Source organism: Toxorhynchites rutilus, chromosome 1 (genome assembly GCF_029784135.1).
Source record: "Toxorhynchites rutilus septentrionalis strain SRP chromosome 1, ASM2978413v1, whole genome shotgun sequence".
Lineage (NCBI taxonomy): Eukaryota > Metazoa > Arthropoda > Insecta > Diptera > Culicidae > Toxorhynchites > Toxorhynchites rutilus.
In genome coordinates this window covers 193,524,029-193,547,943 of record NC_073744.1, presented here as the reverse complement: position 1 = coordinate 193,547,943, position 23,915 = coordinate 193,524,029, and the positions used below count along the sequence as shown (strand labels likewise).

Below are 23,915 nucleotides of genomic sequence, written 5' to 3'. Positions count from 1 at the left end.
AAATTTGCTCATGTTACGCTCGCGTATAATCAGAATCATTTGCAAATGCACCTTCTATATATATATATTTATATTTGCAATTGTTCATCGGAACATATCGTTCATACATTTTACTTTAGTATTGAATTGTTATTTGTTTTTTTTTTCAAATGTATTCAAAGACTCGTGTCAATGAAGCGCCACACAGTCTGATAAGTGAATTGATCTATTTACGTGTGCTTTGCTCTTCTCTCACAAACACTATTACCCCATTTTTACACGAGGGTTTACATATACTACTACAATGGCTAGCTTCCACCTTCGCCTTAAATGTTACTCTGACCTTGAGACCTTGTTTATGAAGACGATTTCGTTAGAGGTGTGCAATCCAGCTCATCATGATGAACAGCTCAGATCAGCTCAGCTCATCTAGAAGAGCTGTTCTTTATGAACAGCTCTTCAGCTCAGTTGTCAGTGTCGACATCTGGTGGCGACTTTCAATTTGGGTCCCAAACTCGATAGTGTAATCTTTATCAGATTAGAAGACGAAGCCAGTTTAAAATGTTAAAATTTAAATGAATTTTTGTCTATACATTTCCGATATTTTTACTGAGACTTTTCATTATAAAATAAAATTGTCTTCAAGAAGAATTTTTTGAGATTTTTTCACCGCCTACAAACAAAGTGTTTTAGACTAATTTAATACACAGATTTTAATTTTCATTCATAATTTGAATTTTAAAAACGTGCTCATTCTGCCTGAAAGTCAATTATTATTTTTGGCGCCCCCTAAAACAAAGCCCAATTCCGTCAACCCGAATATAACAGTTGAAAAGACAAGGAACAAATGAAACTGAACTGATATCATAACACGGAGAGCGAGAGACGGTCAGTTCATTTGAATATTACAGCTCACACACTCTCTTCAATTCTACAGCTCTTTTCTCTCCTTCATCATCATCAAAGTGAGCTGAAGAGCTGTTTGATTTTTTTTGCGAGCTGTTCCGCGTCAACTCACTTCAAAGAGTCGATTCTTCGGAACAGCTCATGAGCGGATGGCACATCTCTAGATTTCGTACTGGGATGTCAGTTGAATGGAAAATTCGGTTCCAATCAGATTCGCAACTTTCGGAGCTGATATGTCCGCGGTCCAGCTCCGCCTTCTTCACGATAGCTCTGTCAATTCGGCCAATTGGCCCCGGGACGACGCCCCGATCGCTTAGCTGGTGAGATCGAACCACGCTTTTTGTACATCTGCACAATCCTAGCGACCGTATCCTGGTGCTGGATAATATCGGTATATTTCACGGTAGCTTTTGTTAGTTTTGTGATATTCAATAACCAAATTTCGGATGCTGATCGAAATTTAAGCTTTTTTTGGGCATTTTGCAACAAATAACATCCAGTTTTGAACAGAATACACACAAATGCTCTGTAAAACACACTTAAACCAGAAAAGAGAAGTGGAACTTGGGAGAAAAAAAGTGGCAACGATTTGTGGTAAGAAAATGTAAACAGTGAAAAAAATGACAGATGGTTTACGCTCTAAAAATTTAACAAAATGTTGAGATGTCTCTAAAACGGTGGGAGATATCATGTATAAGGTGGGAGGTTCGTATATAATGTTATTAATGGTAGCTTCATCATGATAAACACAACGAATGCGATAGAAAATACGCCGAAAGAGCTGTGGACAAATATAACGCATTTTTATCGTTTTATGTATAATGTCGTTAATATTTGCATTATCAAAATAACACATATGTATTGTAATACTTACTTGCTGTGCTATTCACAACAACATTTATGGTCGTATTTCACCAATTATGACAAATGTGTCGTAATTTACGAATAAAGTTTCACCATAGGAACAGGACATTTAATAAAAAAATCAAAACATGCACTGCGTTTCACAACTATAGAACCACTCATTTTTTCTGAGTTTCCAGAGATATGTAAGAAGTCGGTTGAATTGAGGTATATAGTGTAGGATATGACAACTATCTTCATTTTTATGGTTTGGGGAGAATTTTCTCAAAAAGGCCTGGTTCAGATAGCTTTTCATCAACACCAATGTAAGGTCAGAAGTGCAATGAAGTACTTCAGAATCACTTACTGTTGTTTTTACATCAAAAACAATGCGACAATTGGATAATTTGGCATCATTTCATAACATCTGGAGCGTCAAGGTATGGTTTGTTGAATAGAGGCTTCAGATTCTGGACTGGTCAGCTTGTTTACCAGATCATAACTCTATCAAGAACTTTTGAGGAGTGATCGTACGAAAAGTAGATGCAGCTTGCAAGCGGTATGAGTAATTCGGAGAGCTTAAACGAGCAGTATCCTCTGCGTAGAACGAGATACACACTACAACATGGCGAAGCTTGGTCAAAACCACCCCGAATGGGTTATTTGAACTGATTGAGAACTAAAGATGACCTACGAACTAGAAACTTATTGCAATGCATGTGAAATTGACGTTAATTTTGTAAAGGAGTGAGAGTTTTTCCATCTGGTTCTACAGTTATGAAACACTGGAATTTGTGTTTTTTTAATGTTTCGCGCCTGAACACAACAATAAAGTTCAAATGGCAATGTTCTTTTAAATGAAGATAGATACATACTTCAATTCAATATATATTTCAATTCAACCGACGTCTTACATATCTCTGGAAACTCAGAAAAAATAAGTGGTTCTATAGTTGTGAAACGTGTAAACGTGTGTAGTAAAAGCATCAGTTGTGAAAAAAAATATTTTAAAGCATTTTCATCGGAATAAATTGAATGATTAAATAACTATACGACTGAATAATGTATGTACGTAAAACATTATAGCTGGTATGTAGTAGTATTTTAGGTTTGTCGAAAAAGATAAATTAAATCACACAAATGGGAAAGAAAATATGTGCTGTTGAATACTGTGAAAGTTTCAATGGTTTCATTTCAAGAGACGTTTCGTTTTATAGTAAAGCAAGACAGTAAACTTTAATTTCGATCGAATGTAAATACGATCAATCGCATTGATTTATTTATAGCCCTAGTCAATTTTGTTCTCAGTGGTTTGAATTCTGTAGAATAAAGGGTTCAGAAAAAATTGAGAATAATATAGGTAAATATAAGTAATCAGCCATTCCATACCAAACCGATATAGTGGCTCTCAGATTTTCGTCAAGAGTGGTAATTTTGTTCTTCGTCGCAAAACATTAGATCCGTATTTTTTAATTTTTTTATTAGGGCTCATAATTTTTGAAAATCTGAACCGATTAAAAAGGTCGGCATATCAAATTGAAGCCAACGGGCTAGTTTTTTATTAAACAAATTGTCATTCAACTAGCTCAGAAATTTAGGACTGCAGAAAAACTACAGAAAAGCTGAGAAAATTAGCCACTTAATTTTCCACAATTCGTTCTTTCACAACAAATTTCTATCTTATCGCAATTTTAAACCTCTCAAATTGAACTGTCAAAATGATAGGTCAAAGAACGAAAAGCAGGAATTGACAAATAATTGGAGGTAAATGATAAAGCAAAGTTAATCATGAATTTTAAATAACCACATCAGGAAAAAAAATTGAAAAAATACATTCCTTGTTTAATTTTCTTTCATATATTGATAAAATTGCACTGAATGGTTAATATAAGGGCAATATTAATATTTGAATAAATTTATGTAATTATAAACATGTTTATATAAACCTTCCCATCTTATCATTTTTTCATTGAAGACCTTGCGTCAAGATAGCTAGAAATCGATACACTCTCAAATTAAGTATGCCTGAAAAAGTTGATGGGTCTGAGCCTAGGGGCACGGATGGGATCTTGACATAGGACTGTGATTGTGTGTAGTAATTGCATTTAAATTGAATTTTTCATTGTTCAAAATCTGTATTTTTTTTCACTTTTGATACATCAAATGGATGCCCTGGAAAACCGTTTCCTGTATGTACTTGTATCCTTCAAACGGGTTAGATGACGTAACGTGGTAGAATTCGGTACCGCATTCTGTTCAAAAATGTACACAAAAATACAATTAAAACCATTACTACCCTTTTCTTTTGTTTATTCAATCATACAGAAAAAGACAAAGAGTCATCATGTATCATTTTTAAACACCAATCTAAATAGTTAAGACCTACATAAATATAAGCCTGAGTCAAATCAATCTATGACTATGAAAAATATATTATAGATAAAAATAGCATTATCTCCTTCGTTACCACGTTGTCCGGAACATTGTTTGTGTTAACTTTATAGCCCTGTAAGATAGCGACTACTCAAGCTATCATAATCTGATTTACGTAGGTATACCCTTTCGATCTTCTAAATCAGCAGCAATTTAAATTCATTTATTGCATTTTTACATAACCAAACAACATACTCGATATTATGACATCCTGGACCATAATTACACAATTTGTTAGTAGTGAGACCTACACGATAAAAACATGAATTGAGCTCAAATTGATTGGACAACATACAATGTAATGTAGAATTAATGCCTATTATCGGTAAATGGAGAATAATTCATTTTACGCATCAACTCACATTATGAGCTAACGCCCGAATTCAGGCAAAAAGATTGCTCGTTGCGTCGGGGAGGAAGCGAGTGGATAGTGCAATCGAAAGAAAACATACCCAATTAAATCGTCAAATTGTTAACTTTTTTACTATATTCACTGTTCTTGTTTCAAGCAAACAAAATTGTGGATAAATTTCCTGTCTAATGATATATAACACAACATATGTCGCAATAACCATTTTGAGTAATATGCGTTTGAAAACTCTTAATAAATCGTTACATTTTTCCTAGAGTGACCCCCCTATATAGAAATCAAAGACATAGTCCTATGTCAAAAATATATGCTTCATGTGAACAAAGATTGAAAATGTGGACACTTTTTAGTCAGTGAATTGAATGGAGTTCCACTGCTGTGCTTAAATCGTAGTATCTGTTTGGGGGTGAATAAACGTTTTTAGCGTTATTTTTTACCCTTTTTCATAATTCATGACATAAAACCTCAAGATAATGCTATAAATGCTGTATTTTCAATGACAATGTGATAAGTGAACGTAAATTGATAAACTATGGAGGAACACTCATCACATTAATCTGATTGTCACAACAATTGTTAATTGTATAGAGAGGGTGGCGCGGTTGTTTGTATAAACCCATTGCTATTGCGAAACGACCAGTCAGAACACAGAATTTTCATTGAGATTTTTAAATTGTTTGATAGTTAGTTTCATTTAAGTATATTGTTTGATCAATTTTCATTGTAATGAATTAATATGGAGTGCCCAAATCGATTGATAAAAATCTCGTAAATTTACCACGAAATGACTGAACAATTATTGTGAGTACAAGAGGAAGCTTGTATCTTCGATTCTGAACAATCAAAACGCGGTATTTCCGTTTGGTTGACGGTTGAGATTTCTAAATTGTTTCAAAAAAATATATTATTTTATTCATTGTAATGAATTGTTATGGAGTACATAAATCGATTGATGCGAAAATCTCATCAATTCATCATGATATGACAGAGCAATAAACGTTTGAAATTGGTTCATTTACGACAAAAAATGTGAATAATCGAATTCGTTTCCCTCCACAGGATGCGTACGCGGAACCTGGCCAAGATTCGCGAAACATCGCCGGTCTGGAGGTGGTCATCATCGTGGAAGACGTGCAGGATGTGCCACCAGTATTCACTGTGGCACCGCCCGTGACAAGGCTACCAACGGGATTAATTCCGGGAGACAAGGTACGGTTTAAAGCAAGCCATCAATCTGTTTTCATGATGTCTCAAAAATCATATTCTTTAGGTGCTCCAAGTTCACGCCGAGGACGGTGACAAGGGGGTGCCGAGGGAGATCCGGTACGGGCTCGTGTCGGAGGGGAATCCGTTTACTTCCTTTTTCGACATCAATGAAACTAGTGGTGAGTTCAAGTTCAAACCGCGACTGGCTGCAGTCAACCAATTAACCTTCGTTTCACCCTTTTTTTTCCAGGTGAGATTTCCCTCCTGCGCCCACTGGATGACATCCTGGCGCTCACGCACGTTGGCGACCCGGTGCTATTGACCGTAATTGCCGAAGAGGTCAAGGTCGCCCGCGATGAACCCCCGGCGATGGCTACCACTGTGCAGCTGGCGTTCTTCCTGCCCGAACGGAGCAATTCCCCGCCGTACTTCGAAAATGATCAGTACGTGTCCAAAATGGACAGACACGCAATGTCGTGAAAACGCAATCAATACGATGAGTTTATATCGATTCTCACGATTCTTCTCCTCCTCCTTCCACAGCTATGTCTCCCGGTTGGAGGAAAACGCAGCCCCTGGAACGACACTCCCCTTCTCGGATCCGTACACCCCGCGGGTAATGGATGACGACGCGGGCAAAAATGGAGTATTCTCGCTGACACTGATAGGGAACAACGGAACGTTCGAGATTTCTCCAAACGTGGCCGAAGGACACGCCAATTTTGTCATCCGCGTGAGAGACAACCAGCTGCTGGACTACGAAGCGGTGGAGTATGTACACTTTCAGGTAAGAAAAACCACTTCCCCCATTTTACAACCTTCATCAAAACCCGCACCGCCATTCCAGATTGTCGCTCAGGAGCTTGGTCCGGCGACCAACCTCTCCGCCTCGGTAAACGTCACCGTCTACCTGACGGACGTCAACGATAACGCTCCCATCTTCGAGCAGAACGACTACATCGTAGACCTCCCGGAGAACATGACCGCCGGCACGCGGGTCGTCCAGGTGCACGCAACCGACGTGGACACCGGTCTGGGGGGTAAAATCCGATACACTCAGATCCTCGGCCCGCACAACACCTCCCTCAACTTGGATCCCCTCTCGGGGGTCATCACCGTGTCCACCAACAACCACGGTTTCGACCGGGAGGCGATGCCCGAGTACCATCTGTACGTGGAAGCCCGCGATGACGACGGCATTGGGAACCGCGCCCAGGTACTGCTCGTGATCCGTCTCATAGACGTCAACGACGAGACTCCGACTTTCGAGAAAAGTCTGTACGAGTTCATAATCTCGCCGAACCTACGAAACTTCACCGTTCCGGCGTACATCAAAGCGACCGATAACGATGCTGAAGCACCAAACAACGAAGTGCGCTACGAGATGATCTACGGCAACTACGAGAACAAGTTCGAGCTACATCCGATCACGGGCGAGTTGAAGCTCACCTCGGCGCTGGTTCGCAGAGCGAAGGCCGCCTCCCGCCGAAGACGCCAACTCGGAACTAGTCAGCAACAGCAGCAGCAACCTCCAGCGGACCCGGATGTGTTCGTCCTGACCGCCCGGGCGTTCGATCTTGGCGTGCCGGTTCGATTCTCAACGACCACCATTCGCATTTATCCACCGGAGAGTCGAACGCGAACGATGACCTTTATCGTACCTGGACACGATCCCGATCGGGCCAAAATCCAAGAGACACTGGCGGATGTGACCGGTGGCAGGGTGATCATTCAGGAGGTTCGACCATACAACGGTAACGTTCCGGGGGCTACCGACATCGGTGGGGACAGCAAGGATCGCAGCGTGGTTGTGGCCACCATCCTGTACGATGGCGACTCCGTGGTGGACATCGCTCGCATTCAGCAGAAGCTGTCCGCCAACGGGACCGTGACGAACAGTATCAGCCAAGATGAGCGCACTGCGGTGAGTTTTGTGGCTTAGCCTTTGAAGAAGACCACTTTTGAATTCGAACCCCCTTCCTTTTAGATTCTCTACAAAGCGGAGAACCGGGTGCTCTTCTGGCTGCTGATCTTCCTGGCGATTCTGCTAGCACTGGGTGTCCTGACGCTGCTGCTCTGCTGCATCTGTCCCTGGTGCCCACTGTACGCGGCCACGAGGTAAGTCCAGTTGTTCCGCGGGATGTGGGTTTTCTCGTTTGCTGTGAAACATGAGCGAAAAAAAGCTCTGCTCCTCCTTCTTTCTTTGGACCCCCCACCAAAAGAATAGGCAAACATTTTTTCCCCGTCTCGCTAACTCACACACACAAACATCTACCACCTTTCGACCCCTCTCTCTCTCTCTCGCTCTTGTCGTTCTTGTTAATTTTTCCACCTTTCACTGCACTAACAGCGAAAAGCACACTCACACTCTCACACACAGAGCCCTCGCTCCCAGTTTGACGTTTGCTGTGATTTGCAATGATACTAACAAGTTGTGTTTTTCGCCAACGGATACGGTGAATTAATGGAAGTTCGTGCTCCGAAAATGGCACCGGAATTGTGTCAATGTTCACACCAACAGCGCTGAGTTTAACATGCTGATCATGAGGGGTTTTGATGAATCTTCTAATTCTTACGTGCGTGAAATTTCTCCTATAACGATATTGTTAACTGCAAAAAGAAGAATTGTTCATTTCCAGAATAGCTAGACCCTTGCCAAAAATATTCGGTTCAAAGATTCGGGGACATAACTGGAGACACGTAGGAATACTCCAAGTGCTGTCAATTTAAAAAACTTACCAATATCCAAATAGTTGTTCTGTATCTGTTACATTTCCGACTTACATGAATCAATAACATCAACTTGAACTTTCTATACTATAGAGGCTTTAAACTTCAAATTCAAATCACCTCTTGTATCTACATTGCCGATTTTCACAGGCTTCACAGTCCGGGTTAGGAAAACACATTCCGGGCGGCATATTGTATTCCGCTGTTGCTCCGATTGCTTTTTTTGATCGGTACAATTTGAGGAGTACAAATTGGGCCATTTAAATTCACACACAAATTCACATTCACATTTCCCAATTATTCAATACTTCATCGCAAGAAAAATAAAATAATATTTATTGTGATAGATGCGTATAAATATTCCCTATCCATTGATGCAATCATCTTTGCGATCAATCAATACTCGAGTCATACGCATTCGAAATCTTTCATCTATTTCTACATGTTCAGTGTTTAGATTTTCATTTCAACCCGCATATATTCCTGTTAGACGTAATCCTACGTCAAAAATGATTGAAATAAATGATCAGACAATAGCACAATACTAGATCAACATGTTAAAAGGGTCTATTTTCTTTGATCGATTCTCTTCATCTACATTCTCTTTCATTAATATCTCAGCAGTATCAGGATTTCCTGATGTGTTCGACGACAAGGAGTGTGAAAGGGGACCTCGTTTATCAAACTACATGGCAAAACTGGAGCGAAATCTGTCTGAAATGCCGTGGTTATCGAAAGAGAAAGACGGTGAAGAGAATCGATCAAAGAAGATAGACCCTTTTGAAATGTGGATTTAGAATAGTTCGTTTCATTCATCGACTGTGATGATGGTTGAAGACGAAAAAAAATTCGGACTCGCGAGGAATGCTGCCACTCATGAATTTTTTCGCAATTTCATTGAATTATGTTTGAAATGCTGAAATGTTTTATTTGAATTGGCCAACAACTTTGAACTTAAGGGAACAATTCAGTGATACAATTTGTGTTCATATCCTAAAAAGTGAACCAAAATGGAGCCTTAATTTATTATCACAAAGCCAAAAACTACAAAGCAATCAAATATTACTAAAAAAAATTGAAACAAAATGTAAATCTAGAGATGTCTGTTGTTGTCTCTAATAAAAAAAAACGTGCAATTGAGTTAATAAAGGTTACAGTTGAGAAAAAATGGGTAACGGTTAAGTAAGTAAAATCAATGGGTAAGGACTAAGTGAGTAAGATCAACTAAAATAATAATACTAATATAAATCGCAAGGTCAAATAATAAAAAATGAAGTTTTACAAAAAAAAATCAAAAGAAATAACTCAAAAACTACAAAAAAAATGAAAATGCGAATTTCCAAAAACCAAAAATCTAGGGGTCTACAAATTAAATTTACTAATGAATCGAAATTTGAATAGTCAGTAAATCAAAAAACCATAAAAATAAAAAAAAATAAAAATAAATGTTTAAAACTTCGGAAAAATAACTAAAAAGTTGAAAAACACGAAAATCCAGAAATCTGGAGCTCCAAAAATGTAATTAATTGATGATTCAAAAGTCGAAAAATCAGATTAAATTAACTAATGAATCAAAATTCGAAAAGTCAGTAAATAAAAAAAAACAAGATAATTAAAAATAAATAAATGTTTTAGAACAAAGTTCTAAATCGGGGTAAGAAGACTGATTGCAGAACAAAAATTCCAAAAAATAACTCAAAAGTCACAAAACAACTCGAAATTCCAGAATTCTGGAGCTCCAAAAAATGTAATTTATTGATGAATATAAAATTTAAAAATCAGTAAATAAAAAAGATATAATAAAAAATTTCAACATTCCTCAATTGCAAAAATAAAAAAAAATCAAAAAAGAAGCAAATGAAAAAAATAAAAACTGGCGCTCCAATGTGCTCTCCAATGTGCTCTACTACTACTCAATGTGCACAACTGGCGCTCCAATGTGCTCTACTGGAAGACAACGTACCAAACTACCGGTACCTGCCTGCACCTGTCCTGGAAAATGACCGTTTCAAGCTGTACTGGGATCGCACTGTTCTGACCGACCTCTCGATCCACCACAACCGCCCAGATATAATGGTTTACGACAAGAGCGACCGCAAAGTCACCATCATCGATGTCGCTATTCCACTGAACCAGAATCTGGAGGAGACCCACGGTCGCAAAATCTGCAAGTACCGACCATTAGCCGTGGAGCTCAAGGAACTGTGGGGGCTAAGGGAGGTCCCAAGAATTGTTCCAGTCGTTCTCTCTGGAACTGGAATTATCCCGAAGACACTTCTGGAAGCGCTAAAGGTGTTGAACATCGAGAAGGAATTGGCCGGCATCCAAAAGTCGGTCATCCTTAGCACCTGCGCGATTGTCCGACAATTCCTCGGTCAGGACTAAAACAGCACGAGCATGCAGATACGTGCATTCCGCAGAGCCTAGTCCCCCTTTGGCATTCAGAAGCCCGGGGGCAGGTGAAAATTCTGGCTAGGTTCGCCTAGTTAAGAAGTGAGATAAGTCTGCCAATCAAAAAAATTATATGTCGAAAAATCAAAAATTCCAAAAATCCTAAAATAAATCAACAGTTTGAAAATTTCAAAATTCCGAAATTCAAACGAAATATGCAATAAAAATCAAATTTGAAATTGAAATGTCAAAAACTAAAAAAAATCAAAAACTTAGTTAATCTAAAAATCTAAAAAAATACTTATAGCATTCAAACGTATAATACAGGTCGGACTAGATTATATATATAGTTTTGGACTCGATTATATATAGTAAACATTTTTTTTTATATTTCAAATATTATTATGATTAATTGAAAAAATACAAATTTTGTAATATTTGAACGTTAATGTAAAATTTAATTGGCTATTATAAGTACAGTGGAGCGAAAATCGTGATTTTTGAAGATTTTGATTGAATTCTCACCAGAAATTGTTTATAACGACATTGCAGCGGAACTAAGAAAGATAGAACTTAGGTGTCAGAGAACAAATTGCGAAGCGGTTAGAGAGCGTTAATTTGGTAGAAAAAAACAATTGAAATTGTTAATTAATAATCTTTGGGTTAAAGTCAATAATAATATAATACCTTCAAAACCGCAACCTTTTAAGTTTTTCACTCCCAAAAAGATATAATTTAGATGTTTCAAAACTATATCCTGTACTAAATTGTCTCATCTTTTAAATGGAAGCAACATAATTGTCCTACGTAGCGTACTTTTTGGAGTAGAGCCAGTTTAAGGCAAATAGATCCCGGAACAATAAAAAAGTTCAATAACACTGTCATTGTTGAAATTCGAACATATGCGTAGAAGGATTTTTTTTCATCAAATATGATCCTCTATCGCCTCCTGAAAGATACTGGATAAATTTAAAATCATCGTGCGAGAAAGATTTTTTCTGACTTTAAGGGGATTAATCAAAAATTTCATTCTTCTTTTTCATTAAAAAAAACCAAAAGTATAAAAAACAAATAAAAATAATTGTTTTGGTTCGATTATATACAGTGAACATAAATCGGAGACTATATAATCGTATCCGCCCTGTATTCCAAAAATAAAAAAAAACAGAAAATCGAAAAATCAGTAAATGAAAAAAAAAGGCAATGAAAAATAGAGAAATCGAAAATACAAAAAAAAAACCAAAAATCTTAAAGTTACTCAACAGCTGGAAAATACAAAATTCCAAAATTTAAATAAAAATAATCAAACAATCGTACAAATGAAAATAACATTTAAAAAATCATGCAATAAAAAAAATCAACAAATCAAAAAATTCTAGAAAATTAAAATCCTAAAAGTTATTAGGCCCATCAACAAAAATTTAAAAATCCAAAAAAAAAAGAAAAAAATTGCCATAAATTCAAAAATGCTAAATTTCAAACATCTATGAATCCAAAAATGTAAATGATTGATCAATTAAAAAATTGACAAATCAGTATTTTAAAAATGAGAAACTTGAACGCAAAAATAAAAGAAAAACTCAGTAAATAAAAAAAAATCTACAACATTCAAAAATGCTATATTACAAAAATAAAAATATAAAAATACAAAAATATAAAAATATATATAAAAATATATATAAAATATATATATATAAAATATATATAAATATATAAATATATATATAATATAAAAATATAAAAATATAAAAATAAAAAAATATAAAAATATAAATATATATAAAATATAAGAAGGAACCAAAAAACAATCAAAAATTAAAAATTACAAAAATCCTAAAATAACTCTTGAGTGTTTCATTTTTTCGATTTTAACATTCGATTTTCCGATTGTACCATTTTTTTTTATTTTTTCCATTTTCTGGTTTTTGTACTTTCCATTTTTTTTTTTGATTTTTCATATTTTTGGTTATTCGATTTCTTTGTTTTTCAAATGAGGGGCGCAGAATTCAAGGGGTGTAAGGTGTCGATTTCTCTTCGTCAACTTTTTCTGTGATTAATAACTCAACAAACGTTCCAATTTGAGTTTGCTATAGAATCTGATAGGTGAGTTCTGACCAATCTTCCACATTGTCAAATACAGCTGAGGATGTATTTGAGGCTAAGCTATGACCAAAGAAGAGATTCGATGTAGAGAAATCGATCAAATCACTTACACCCCTTTCATTCTAAGCCTCTCAAATAAAAAATGTGACGATATCGTCGTTGTCGAATAAACAAAAAATGTAAAAATTAAATGATGATAAAATAAGATAATGAGAAATTAAATAATTAGAAAAAAGAGACGACAATTTATCAATTTTTTGGTGTTCTGATTTTTTTTTGTTTTTTCGATGATTCGATTTTTAATTTTTCGATTTTCAATGTTTGGTCTTTCGAGTTCTTGCTGTTTGATTTTCGATTCTGCCCTGCAAAGAAAAATCCAAATATCCTAAAACAAATTCTAATTATATTTGTAAATTAGAAAAATGGAATAGCATAAAATCTAAAAATTGTCAAATAAAAAAATAACAAAATTTCAAAAAATATAGAAAAAATGTTTAAAAAAATCAAAAATCTAAAATCATGAAATGAGAAAGCTGACAAGTAGAAAAATCAAGAAAAAAATATAAAACAAAATTATAGTAGAAAATCCGAGAAAACATAAAAAACGCAAAATAAAAAGAAAGAAAAAAGAAAGATAAAAAGAAGAAAAATAAGAATATGTGAAAAATATAGAAATCTAAAATATCAAAAATAAAAAATTCGTAGAAATGAAAATAAAAAAAATCGAAATCCAGAAATAATCCAGGATTTCAAATATCAAACAATCGGGGGGAATGATGCATAAAAAGATCGAAAATCAAAAAATCAAAAAAAAAATTGAATTCAATTTTTTTTGTTTTTCTCAAAAACTAAAAACTCAAAAATTAAAAAATCCAATCGAAACCAAAAATCGAATTAAACTTTCAAATCAAAAATTATAAAATAATAATTTTAAAAAACGTGTTAAACTCTTTGGTTGCTTCAGTTTTCCTAATCAATTTGTGTTTTATTCGAAATTAAAAATATTTGCATTTTCTCTAAACAAATAGAGCAACGTGGGGCAACATCTAATGTTTTTTCAGTGATTTTCGAAACTTCATAATAAATGCACATGGAGATGGAATATTCACAATTTAGAAGCTTCAAGTTTTTGATTTTGGGACTTCATACATGGCAAAAAAAAAATGCTTGAATGTGTAAAAGGACAAAAACATCAGCGAATAAAAATATTCATGCTTTTGTAGGCTAAGACTGTATGAGATTTTACAGAGGTTTAGGGTTTAGGTACCTGCCCTAGCATTACTACTTGCTCAGCCATTCCATGCCAAACCGGTATAGTGGTTCTCAGATTTTCGTCAAAAGTGGCAATTGTGTTCTTTATCGCAATACATTAGAGCCGTATTTTTTATTAGGGTGCCCATTTCCATTTTTGGGCGGTCCGAAAAATCAAATTTGTTCCACTTTCCACCCCAAAAAAGACTTTTTTCAAAAATTTTGAACCACTGAACCGATTTAGATGACCGATGTATCAAGTTTAGTGAGCTAGCCTTTTACCAAACAATTTTTTTTTTATTTTCGAAATTGATTGTAATCGTTTTTTATTGTTTTCATGGCTTTGGACTAGAGGGCGCTATATGTTTTAAATATTTTTTCTTGAAAGCTGAGAATATTTTAAACAACATATCTTGTTATCAGAGATGCTTTCTTTCGATTTTTCAACGGAAAAAGGAACAGGTGGACTGCTCCGTTTAACACAAAACTCTCATCGTGATGTTGCGAAAAATCTTCAAGAAGCACTTTGCTTTTCAATAAAACAGATATTCGCCGGTAGGTAGTCACGCATTCCCGAACTGAAGGGGAACAAGACCTGGTATAATTATACGTTGGCTTCCATTTACATCCACTTCTTGTAACTGCATTAGATATTTGAATAAATAAAAAAAGAAAACCAAAATTTATGGATTTTTTTTTAAATTTCGACATTGCTCAATGGTGCAAACATTACCACGCATACGGTACAGTATAGAAGGAAACGCATACGATCAACGATGTGTAGCGAATGAGGGGCGAAGAAATATGTAGCCCTTCAGCAAGCGATCATGACGTTTGGGTTCACATGCCTGTGTATCATGAAATGCTAACCGAAGCATAGTTCTCTCGTTTACTTGTTTTTGGCTAAACGTCAAACGCTTCACTTTGTTTATTATGCAATTTATTTTTGTCGGTAAAATGGTAGCGAGAGGTTTTCCTGGTTTGAACGGACGGTGACTTTCGAAAATTTTCTCATTCTCCCAACGATTCTTCCATCTGCCGAAGACCTCTTCTGAATCTATCAGCTACTGATCCCAAAAGAGTTGTTTTGCTACAATCCCATAAGGTGAGCCACGGTTTATTCCAGCTTTTTCGCTGTCTTTCGCTGCGAAAGGTCGCACAACTAATCATGTACAAACTTTCAGATTTTTAAACTAAATAGAATTCCACTCATATAATCCTCCACTCCTTGTATGAGCAATTTTGTACTCAATGCACTTGGAGTTCTTTTCCACACAAACGTAAAAAACAGCACATGACCTCTGAAATGTCATAAAATCAGGGGTTTGTCAAAACTATTTGAGCTTCTCAAGGTTTTTTTTATGTAAGACTTAATCGTCACTGTAACAAGCTGAATTTAAGTCCTGTCAGTCATTATGGCACATCATATGGTTATTTATCTCACAAAATACATATTTATGAGGTGAAATTCACTATAATGCTTGTTCGGCCATTATTCGTGTCGATCTCTGTAGTTAAAGATTGAAATTTGTACAATTTAACTAACTAAATTCGAAATGGTCGGTTATAAACTTAATGACATTCTTCTTGGAGAGATACTTCAATTCTCGCGTAATTTTTGAAAAGGTCCTATGTAACATTCACATCAACTCGAGAAAAACGAAGTTGAAGATCGGAACATTGTTACGCGAATTGTTTCAAAAGGAATCCATCTTTATCACTACTTTTACCACTAGCAGTCAATAATAATTCCGCAAAACCAATCGTAACTCTTGTTATGTGATTTTAGTTTGATATTGAAACCTCAGAGCGAAAAATGTTACATTGGACGTTTTGACTGACCGCTTCGTACATTGGACAAATTACGTTGTACGATGACAATTTGCAAATAACTACTGAACAACGCTTCAAATACTTGCATTTCGTGCAAAAAGCAGATCATTATTGTTATAACTCGTTGAATTGCACTTAAAACGATATCAACACCCGAAAATAACAAAAATCCAAAATGTCCGAAGTGCGACTTCGTGTTGTTTTGATTGCTTTGTTACTTCGGACGTATCGAGCGTTAGAGGAAAGTGGCGTCCGAAGTAATAGTCGAGTGCTTAAAATTCGAATCTGTACATTGGACATTTTTGGTATCGGTAATAAAAAGGTGAAAAGGATAGATACTTGAACGGTTGTTTTCGCATTGCATTCAATGATTGAGCACTAATAGTATGCATCCATTAACTCGATTTGTTTACTTTTGTTACTTAGGACCTTTTCAAAATTTACGCGAGAATTCTATCTCGAAATCTTCGTTCAAAGGGGCAGAACACTGCCTTTTGTTATTAAAGAGGAATTGATGTGTTAAAACAGTGAGAGCCGGATTTCTCATCATTGAAGTGTCACGGTTGTGGTGGATAAGGAATAAGAATTTTCTGTTTGGAAGTTTTATTATATTTTTAAATTTGCATTGCACTATCAAAACTCATCGTCTAGTCTCTTTCCCATTCTTCCTCTCATTTCTCTTTATTCGCTTAACTTTTCTCAAGATCTATCTTTCACTATGTTAGTGACAAACATTTATTTTTTCTCAAATTCCTCTGTTTTCTACTATGTATATTCATCGTTGGTACCAAGAAACTCATCAGCTATATTGTTCTGCAAAACCTCGAAACGAAAATGTCAGATCCTAAACACAAAACAACAGACCTCTTTGTTAAAATGGGACCCATGTAGAAAAGTGTTGCCAAGTTCTATATCTCTATGAAGAATACCCCATTAGATCACATGGAATGCTTTTTCTAAACTTTATTTTAGTTTTATCTCGGAAACTGAAATCGACAGAGCAATTAAAACTGAAAATAATTTTGATTTGTCGAGAGTAATGAATTGCCCCGGTAATAGGTAATAAATTGCCCAGCCACTTTTTGTCATACTGCTTTCGTGTACCACTCCACTCTCCAAATTAGTGACCAAACGGTCTAAACGTCATGATAGAGAATAGCAAAATGCCAGAGTTGCCATTTATTTAGATTGGCGTATCGGTTCATAAACCAGTGCCTGCATAACGTTCGACAGATATTTGGAGTGGGTAATCATAAAAAGCTTTCTGATTTCGGATTTTTAGACTGATACTGCATTTACCTACTACAGGAAAAAATATTTCATCGAGTATTTTTAGATGCATTTTTCTAGGGAAAAAAACATGTTGAAACACTAGAGTTTTTCTACTCATTTCATCATAGTAACTCTATCACATAAAACAACACTTTTTTTTGTTATGTCTTCAATCATAGACCCATAGACCCAGGAAAGAGCCGTACTTTTTATTTCTTCTTCGTACACACAAACAATCAATCAATCCATCATCACCACCACCACCACTACTACTTGAACCTCTGCCACTGCCATCAGCAACACATTACCACTACTACAAACCACCATCACAACCATTTCCTCCAGTCAGTCAGTCAGTCATCATCATTTCGTTTCCAGCATTAAAAACAAACAAATAGAACCCACAATAATCCGTATTGTTCTCTTCTCTTCTCTTTTTATATGCGTGTATTGTCCCTCCTCGGCAAAATAAAACAAAACCCCCAAAAAATCCACAAATCGTAGAAAAAGAGTAATTAGAATCAATAGTATTGAAGATGATGTACATCTCGTTCATAGAGAGCAAACCATTGGAAAACAGTCAAAATCTGTCCAGGTAGTGATGTGTGATTCCGTATTTTCTATTCTCTCTCTGTTCTTCTCTGTTTTCTGTTCTATTTTCATTTTCTCCTCCGCTCTGCTGTTCTCTCAGTACAAGATTTCCATGCTTGCCATGCTTTATCCCTTTAGAATCCGGTTCCCAAACATCCACCCATCCAGCCACCCAAAAACGAGCGTTGTCATTTTTGTTTTGTTTTGTTGCGTTGCGTTTGTTTGACTCCGATTGTTTGTAAATTTTTTGTTTCTCTCACTCACCTTCGTATTGCTAATGCTCACGATACTAACCGACACGAACTAATGCGCTTGATTTTTATTTGCTGGTAACCCGTACCCACGTACCCACTCTCTCTGTGTTTTCTCTGGTGTCTGGTCACCGCTTTCAGGCGCCTACTTTGTTTGTTCCAGGGCATCCTATGTTTTGTACTAATCAAAAAATTTCTTCTCTTCTCTTTCATTTTTCGTTCCCGTGTGGTTTTTGTGACCCACGCTTGGCGAACGAAACATTCGATCCCCTCTCCACCCACCGACCCCCCGAACTCCCCACAAACCACCCCCTCTCCGAAAAAAAAAGGTCGCGGAATGGATGGGACGGCGAGAAGCCTGGTCGGCGGATAGATCGTCCGATTCCCGTACCAAGCCGACGCGCTGGGAATTTAGAGGAAGACGACACGCTAACAAAGCCTCACTAGCGGCGGCGGCGACGACCACGACGACGATGGGAGTAGGCCATGACAACCGGGGACACACGATCAGAGACGACGACGACGACGATGGCGGCGATAGCAGTGGTGGCGGCGGCGGAGTGGTAGCCGTGGTGGGCGGCGGCGTCAGCGATAAGAAAACGATGACCGATGATCGGAGTGGTAGAACGAAGGACCAGACTGTTAAGATTAGGTTAGTAAGGTCGGTACAGGTGGCGCCGATGAGCCGCTTGGTGGTGGTGCGATACTAGAAGAAAAAAAGTTTGAAGAATAAATAAAAAGTACGGAATGTTAGGGGGGCGAATAGCAGTCGACCGGCAGTCGATGCATCTCTGCGGTAGACGAAATATGCACAATTAGAACCAAAATACAATGAAATAAAAACAAGTTAAATTGGTCGAGAGAACAAAGAGATTCTTATTGGATTCTGTAGTTGCAAGCTTCATAATTCCAGGTCATGTCTATTTCGAACTGCCAGAGAGACTGCATCGATCCGGTCTGATTGCAGACGAACACCTACCGGATGTCCTTGACCCAATTCCGCTTCGGGTTGGGGGAATAATCGATTGGAACTGAAATAGCTAACCACCCACTTCCCACTCTCTCTCCCACTCTTTCACAGAAACGAATACAAATCCAAATCAGCGAAAGACGGCAACGGTGGTGACAGCGACGGGGGACTCCACCGCTCCCGGAGCAATCTGCTGAACAACGAGCAGCAGCACCGGGACCGGGACGTGTACCTCGAGGATGTGGACGACCACGATCCGGAGTATCAGAGCTTGAAGCGGGTTCAGCACCATCACCATCTCCACCAGCAGCAGCAGCATACCCAGATCGATGAAGATTCGATGCGACGGCACGAGATGGACCGGGGAAGTGACTTGAACTACGAGCGAAGAGGGAGCTTCAAGCGCCAAGGGAGGATGGGTAATCCAGCGGATGATACGATCGAGCCGAGGGATCAGTTCTACATTAAGGAAGGTAATGCGGAGATTTTGCGGTTGATTACGAGGGGTAGGAATGAGGAGGAGAATATCTACGTGAATGTGCCGCAGAGAGGGGGTCGTGGTGATGGCGAAGGACCTGGTCAACCGCAGTATATAATGGTGGATAACGGAGGGAAGGAGATACTGATGAGGCGCTACATCGAGGAACAGGCGAATGGGAAGCAGATCATCCGAGAGCACTACCAACTGCTGCCGGGGACAACCTTTATTCAGACAATGCCGAATGAGGTGCCGGGTGGGGGTTATCGGGGGGAACACGTGACCGAGGTTAAGATTGGGCATGAACAGAAATCGAACAAGGGAGTCGGAGACGACGATGAGATACAGATAACGCATGCCGTTTCGAACCATTCACTCGTCCAGCAAGAGCTGGAGACTTCGTTGAAGCAACAAAACGCGCTTCTGCGGCAGATATTGCTGGAGAAGGAAAAGCTAGAGGAGAAGTACACCCAACAGGATCAGGCCCTGGAGACTCAGAGTCTACCGTGTCAATCGATGGCCGGGGTGGCAACCCAAACGGACTGTGAAACAGCGACCCAGACGGAGCCCATAAAGATCGAACGGAGGCGAACCAAGAGTGAAAACGACGATTCGTTCTCGGAGGATGAGTACGAGTACGTGAAGTACAGTCCGCCGGATAGTCCGGATGATGTTTACCTGATCAAAAGGAAGCGAACGCGGAAGAGGACAAAGTACAAGCCGGACGGTGAGTCGAACGGGAAGTCGGGCAAGCGATTCATAACGGTGGAGTCGGTGAAGAGAAAGATTAGGACCCCCATTCAGGAGGAGGACGAACACAGGAAGTCTCCTCCGCGACACGCAGAGACCCGGGCAAGCATTTTGAGGCGAAAACGGAACGAGGAACGGTTGAAGAAGGATGTGCTGATGGAGATCTCGGACTCGCTGGAGGACAAAGAAACCAAAAAGAAAGACAAACGGAAGAAGGTGTACAAGAAGAACGTCAAGTATTACGAAGACTCCGATGGGTCGGAGAAGGAGGTAGTGGTGCAGAAGTACTTCTCGGCGGATAGTCTCGATGACTTCAACTCCGACATGGAAGATTACACCTATTCGGTAACGAAAACCTCAAAATCTGTGACGGTATCTCCGCGGGCCGGTGTTCAGCAGAGAATATCCAGGAAGGATAACAAAACGGAGACGCGAATTCGGCTGACGACATCCGAGTCGCCTTCCCGGTCGCACAAGGGACCCGCGCCGAAGCCTCCCCGAATGACCAAGTCATTGTCCAAAGAGGGCATAGACTCGCAGGACGGAAGAGACATTCCTGCGAAGTACATGGATTGGTACTACAATCTCGGGAAGGATGATTCGCTTGAGAAGAAAAGTGGCAAACGGGTGGAGACCGAGAAGAAGGTCGTCCGGAAAAAGGTCGTATCTTCATCCTCTCGAGAGGACGACCCAAAGTTCAAACCAGAACCAATGCCACGAACGTCACCCCCGAAAGATGTCCGGCTGCTGAAGGAAGACATTCAACTAGCGAAGAAAGTACAATCGCAAGCCTCTACGGACGCGACAAGTCATCCTCTGCTGCAACACTCGGAGCACCGCTTCGAGGCCGAGTATGACCCCAACTCCCAGGTTGCTCCACGTCCGGATAACCTTCCCCACTACCTGTACCCGGCCACACCTCCCATCGTGAGTCGCGACAACAAAGTCCAGATCAAGATCGTCGATTCGTCCGGTCCTAAACCGTCCCCCATCAAGGAGAACGAAGTGAAGGAACCCCGTCCCCGCCCGGTCGAAACGACGACGACGACCGCCACCACCACCACCACAACCTCCACCACAGCCGGCACCAAAACGCTCAACGTGGCCACCCTCGAGGATGACCACGACTCCGGCATCGCCATGAACTCGCTGCTCCACAACCGGAGCAAGCGGCACCCGCTTACGGACAAGAAATCCATCTTCACCATCGCGTACGACGACGTGCGGATCCGACAGATCCGATCCGAGAGCGATACCCCACCCTTTTCCTAACAGCGGCGGAAGCAGCCTAATCGGCGGCAGCACGACGATAGGCGCCCGAGACCGGAGCAGCACAACACCAAAGCCGAACAGTACCAGCAGCAGCAGCAGCAGCGGCAGCGACAGAAGCGGCCACAACGTCAGCGAAATAGCGACTGAAAGCGATCATCACCCCGGCGGTTGACAGCCAGCAGTCAGTGCTGCCAGTTTTCCACCAAAAACAAAACAAAAACAACGCAAGTGCTTCCCAAGTTTGAGAAACGAAAGCCTTAAGAGAGGAACAGTGGAGTGATCTTTTTAAACAGTACAAACCTGTTCGCCATAGGTTTTTCTTGTGCCGTCCAACCTGCCTTTCGAAGCTCAAGCTCCAGAAACACAACCAACACTGGAAGAAACCTTTAACTGCCATGATAAGTGATAAGTTCACCTTTTGCTGGAGAGAAGAGCCAGAGAGCCGAGCCGTGAAACAGAGAGAAGTAGTATTTTTATCCATTTAGCGAAAATTTCAAGTAGTTCTACCACTCTTTCTATCCGATCATGATGTGTCCGTTTTTAGTTTACGTTCGTCGCTCGACTCCGTGTTGGACGTCATTTGTTACGTGTTTTTCCTATTTGTGTTTAGAGATTAAACCTAATCGAAGTGTCATTCCTATGTGCTAAGTTTCATCTACCGACTAAGAATTGTACATTTTTTTTGCGTGAGGTTAAATTTTGTACATATTGATTTCCTCCCCTATTAAAACCCTAGTTATCAAATAACTAGTCTTCTCGGTTAAACTTTATCGCGATTAGTATACATGTATATAAACAGATATATATACACACACACACACACACACACACACACACACACAAAACTAGCGACATAAGTGCATTGTGATGAGTGATATTCTACGAATCATTTTAATGGATCAACAACAATTTCTTCCAGCAGCAACAGCGAGTGTAGAAAAATAACGAAAGGAAGCAACAAACAAAACAAGCAATCATACTCAAATACTTAGTTTAAACCGTGTATAGAAATGCAATCAAGCCTAGATTGTAAGGTCCCTCCTTTTAAAACTGTGTTATGTGTTGGAACATTTACTCTCTAAACCGTTTTGTTCAGTTTGGTTGCGACTGTGTAAAGTAGGATGTAAGTTGTGAGAGTTGTAAGAAAAAAAAGCTACAATGATTGTGAAGAGGAGCTAGTTTTTTAAGTATAGAAGAAAAAACTAGCGATAGATCCCTATGTAAAAAAAATCAGAAAACAATCGAGCTCTGTAGTAATGATAGACAAACAGAATATTAAGAAGTATAGAGAGGATATTTTGAATAACTGCTGGTGCTAGGCTTGTTAATGCTTCCGAACTGTCCCTGTTCTGCTGTGTTCACCTATTTCGTTTGTTTCATGTTTCATTGTCAGTATTTTCCTATTCCAAACTTTCCTCCTACAGAATATTATTAAGTGCCAATATTCTCTTTTTGTTATATTGTGTTTGTGTACTGTTTGTTTTAGTTTCTTGTTTGTGAAGGCGTATTTATGTCAGCCACAATTATTTTCTCTTGTTTGTTCTTCGTTGATTATTTCAAATATTATTTTAATTTTTTTTGTCGGAACTGTATTTTGAAATCACTTTCTCAATTTCTCTATTCTACTTTTACGCGTTATTTCTGAAACCCTGTTTTAAATGGTCTACAGTGGTAACAGCTGGGTCATGCGGAATCAATCGAAGAGCATTTTGCTTGAAAAAAAAACTTGCAACTTTTTTCCCCATGCTGTCTGTTTTTCCTATGCTGTCAAATGTATCTCCTAAAAAGGGAGCAAACGTTTTCGTGACTCGGGCTTTGTTTATTCATCTTTGTGACCGAACTGGAATTGGAATAAACTTTGTAATTTGGTTAATTCGTATTTTTTAGTTGTTTGGTGAAGAAAAGAAAGCTCGAATAATATAAGAATCATAAAGCATAATCTTAACTCATAAAAACTTAACATTTGGCGAGAAGTAAAATTGAACTACAACTAAGTTTAGAGTAGTTTAAAAGTCACTGAAATTTTTTTGCTGGAATTTCAGTATCTACCAAAATGTCAGTCAGGCTCTTATGATTTTAAACGTTAGCATTGATGATGAAAAAAAGTAGTTCGCTCATTTTAATTAATTCGATTATTTTTGGCTTCATTAACAATACTTTCTCTATGTAGTGGATTATTAGAAGAAAAGTAGATTTCTATTGGATTCTTTTTGACAACCAATCTGATTCTATCCGCATGACCCAGGGTAACAGTATTCGAGCTCGAAATAGCCCGGATGGAATACT

General features: G+C 38.5%; 2 protein-coding genes across 5 annotated transcripts in view; one reads left to right on the top strand and one right to left on the bottom strand.

Annotated features, from left to right (window-relative positions):
- LOC129779248 (cadherin-86C) overlaps positions 1 to 22,478 on the top strand; it is a 468,683-nt gene extending 446,205 nt beyond the window's left edge. For 2 of the 4 annotated variants that reach the window (XM_055786636.1, XM_055786644.1), the window contains 9 exons: positions 5,591 to 5,740; positions 5,802 to 5,916; positions 5,988 to 6,180; positions 6,281 to 6,524; positions 6,585 to 7,661; positions 7,725 to 7,855; positions 17,822 to 17,912; positions 18,489 to 18,811; positions 19,241 to 22,478. In XM_055786636.1, the coding sequence (XP_055642611.1) occupies positions 5,591 to 5,740; positions 5,802 to 5,916; positions 5,988 to 6,180; positions 6,281 to 6,524; positions 6,585 to 7,661; positions 7,725 to 7,855; positions 17,822 to 17,912; positions 18,489 to 18,811; positions 19,241 to 21,629 (4,713 nt within the window). In that variant the 3' untranslated portion in view covers positions 21,630 to 22,478. Of the gene's footprint in view, positions 1 to 5,590; positions 5,741 to 5,801; positions 5,917 to 5,987; positions 6,181 to 6,280; positions 6,525 to 6,584; positions 7,662 to 7,724; positions 7,856 to 17,821; positions 17,913 to 18,488; positions 18,812 to 19,240 lie in introns of those variants that run through there. The other 2 variants (XM_055786651.1, XM_055786659.1) reach the window with 2 other exon arrangements.
- The window catches only part of LOC129779273 (bumetanide-sensitive sodium-(potassium)-chloride cotransporter-like), a 359,165-nt gene that overhangs the window by 231,733 nt on the left and 103,517 nt on the right, over positions 1 to 23,915 (bottom strand). The gene's annotated exons all lie outside the window — the stretch shown is intronic.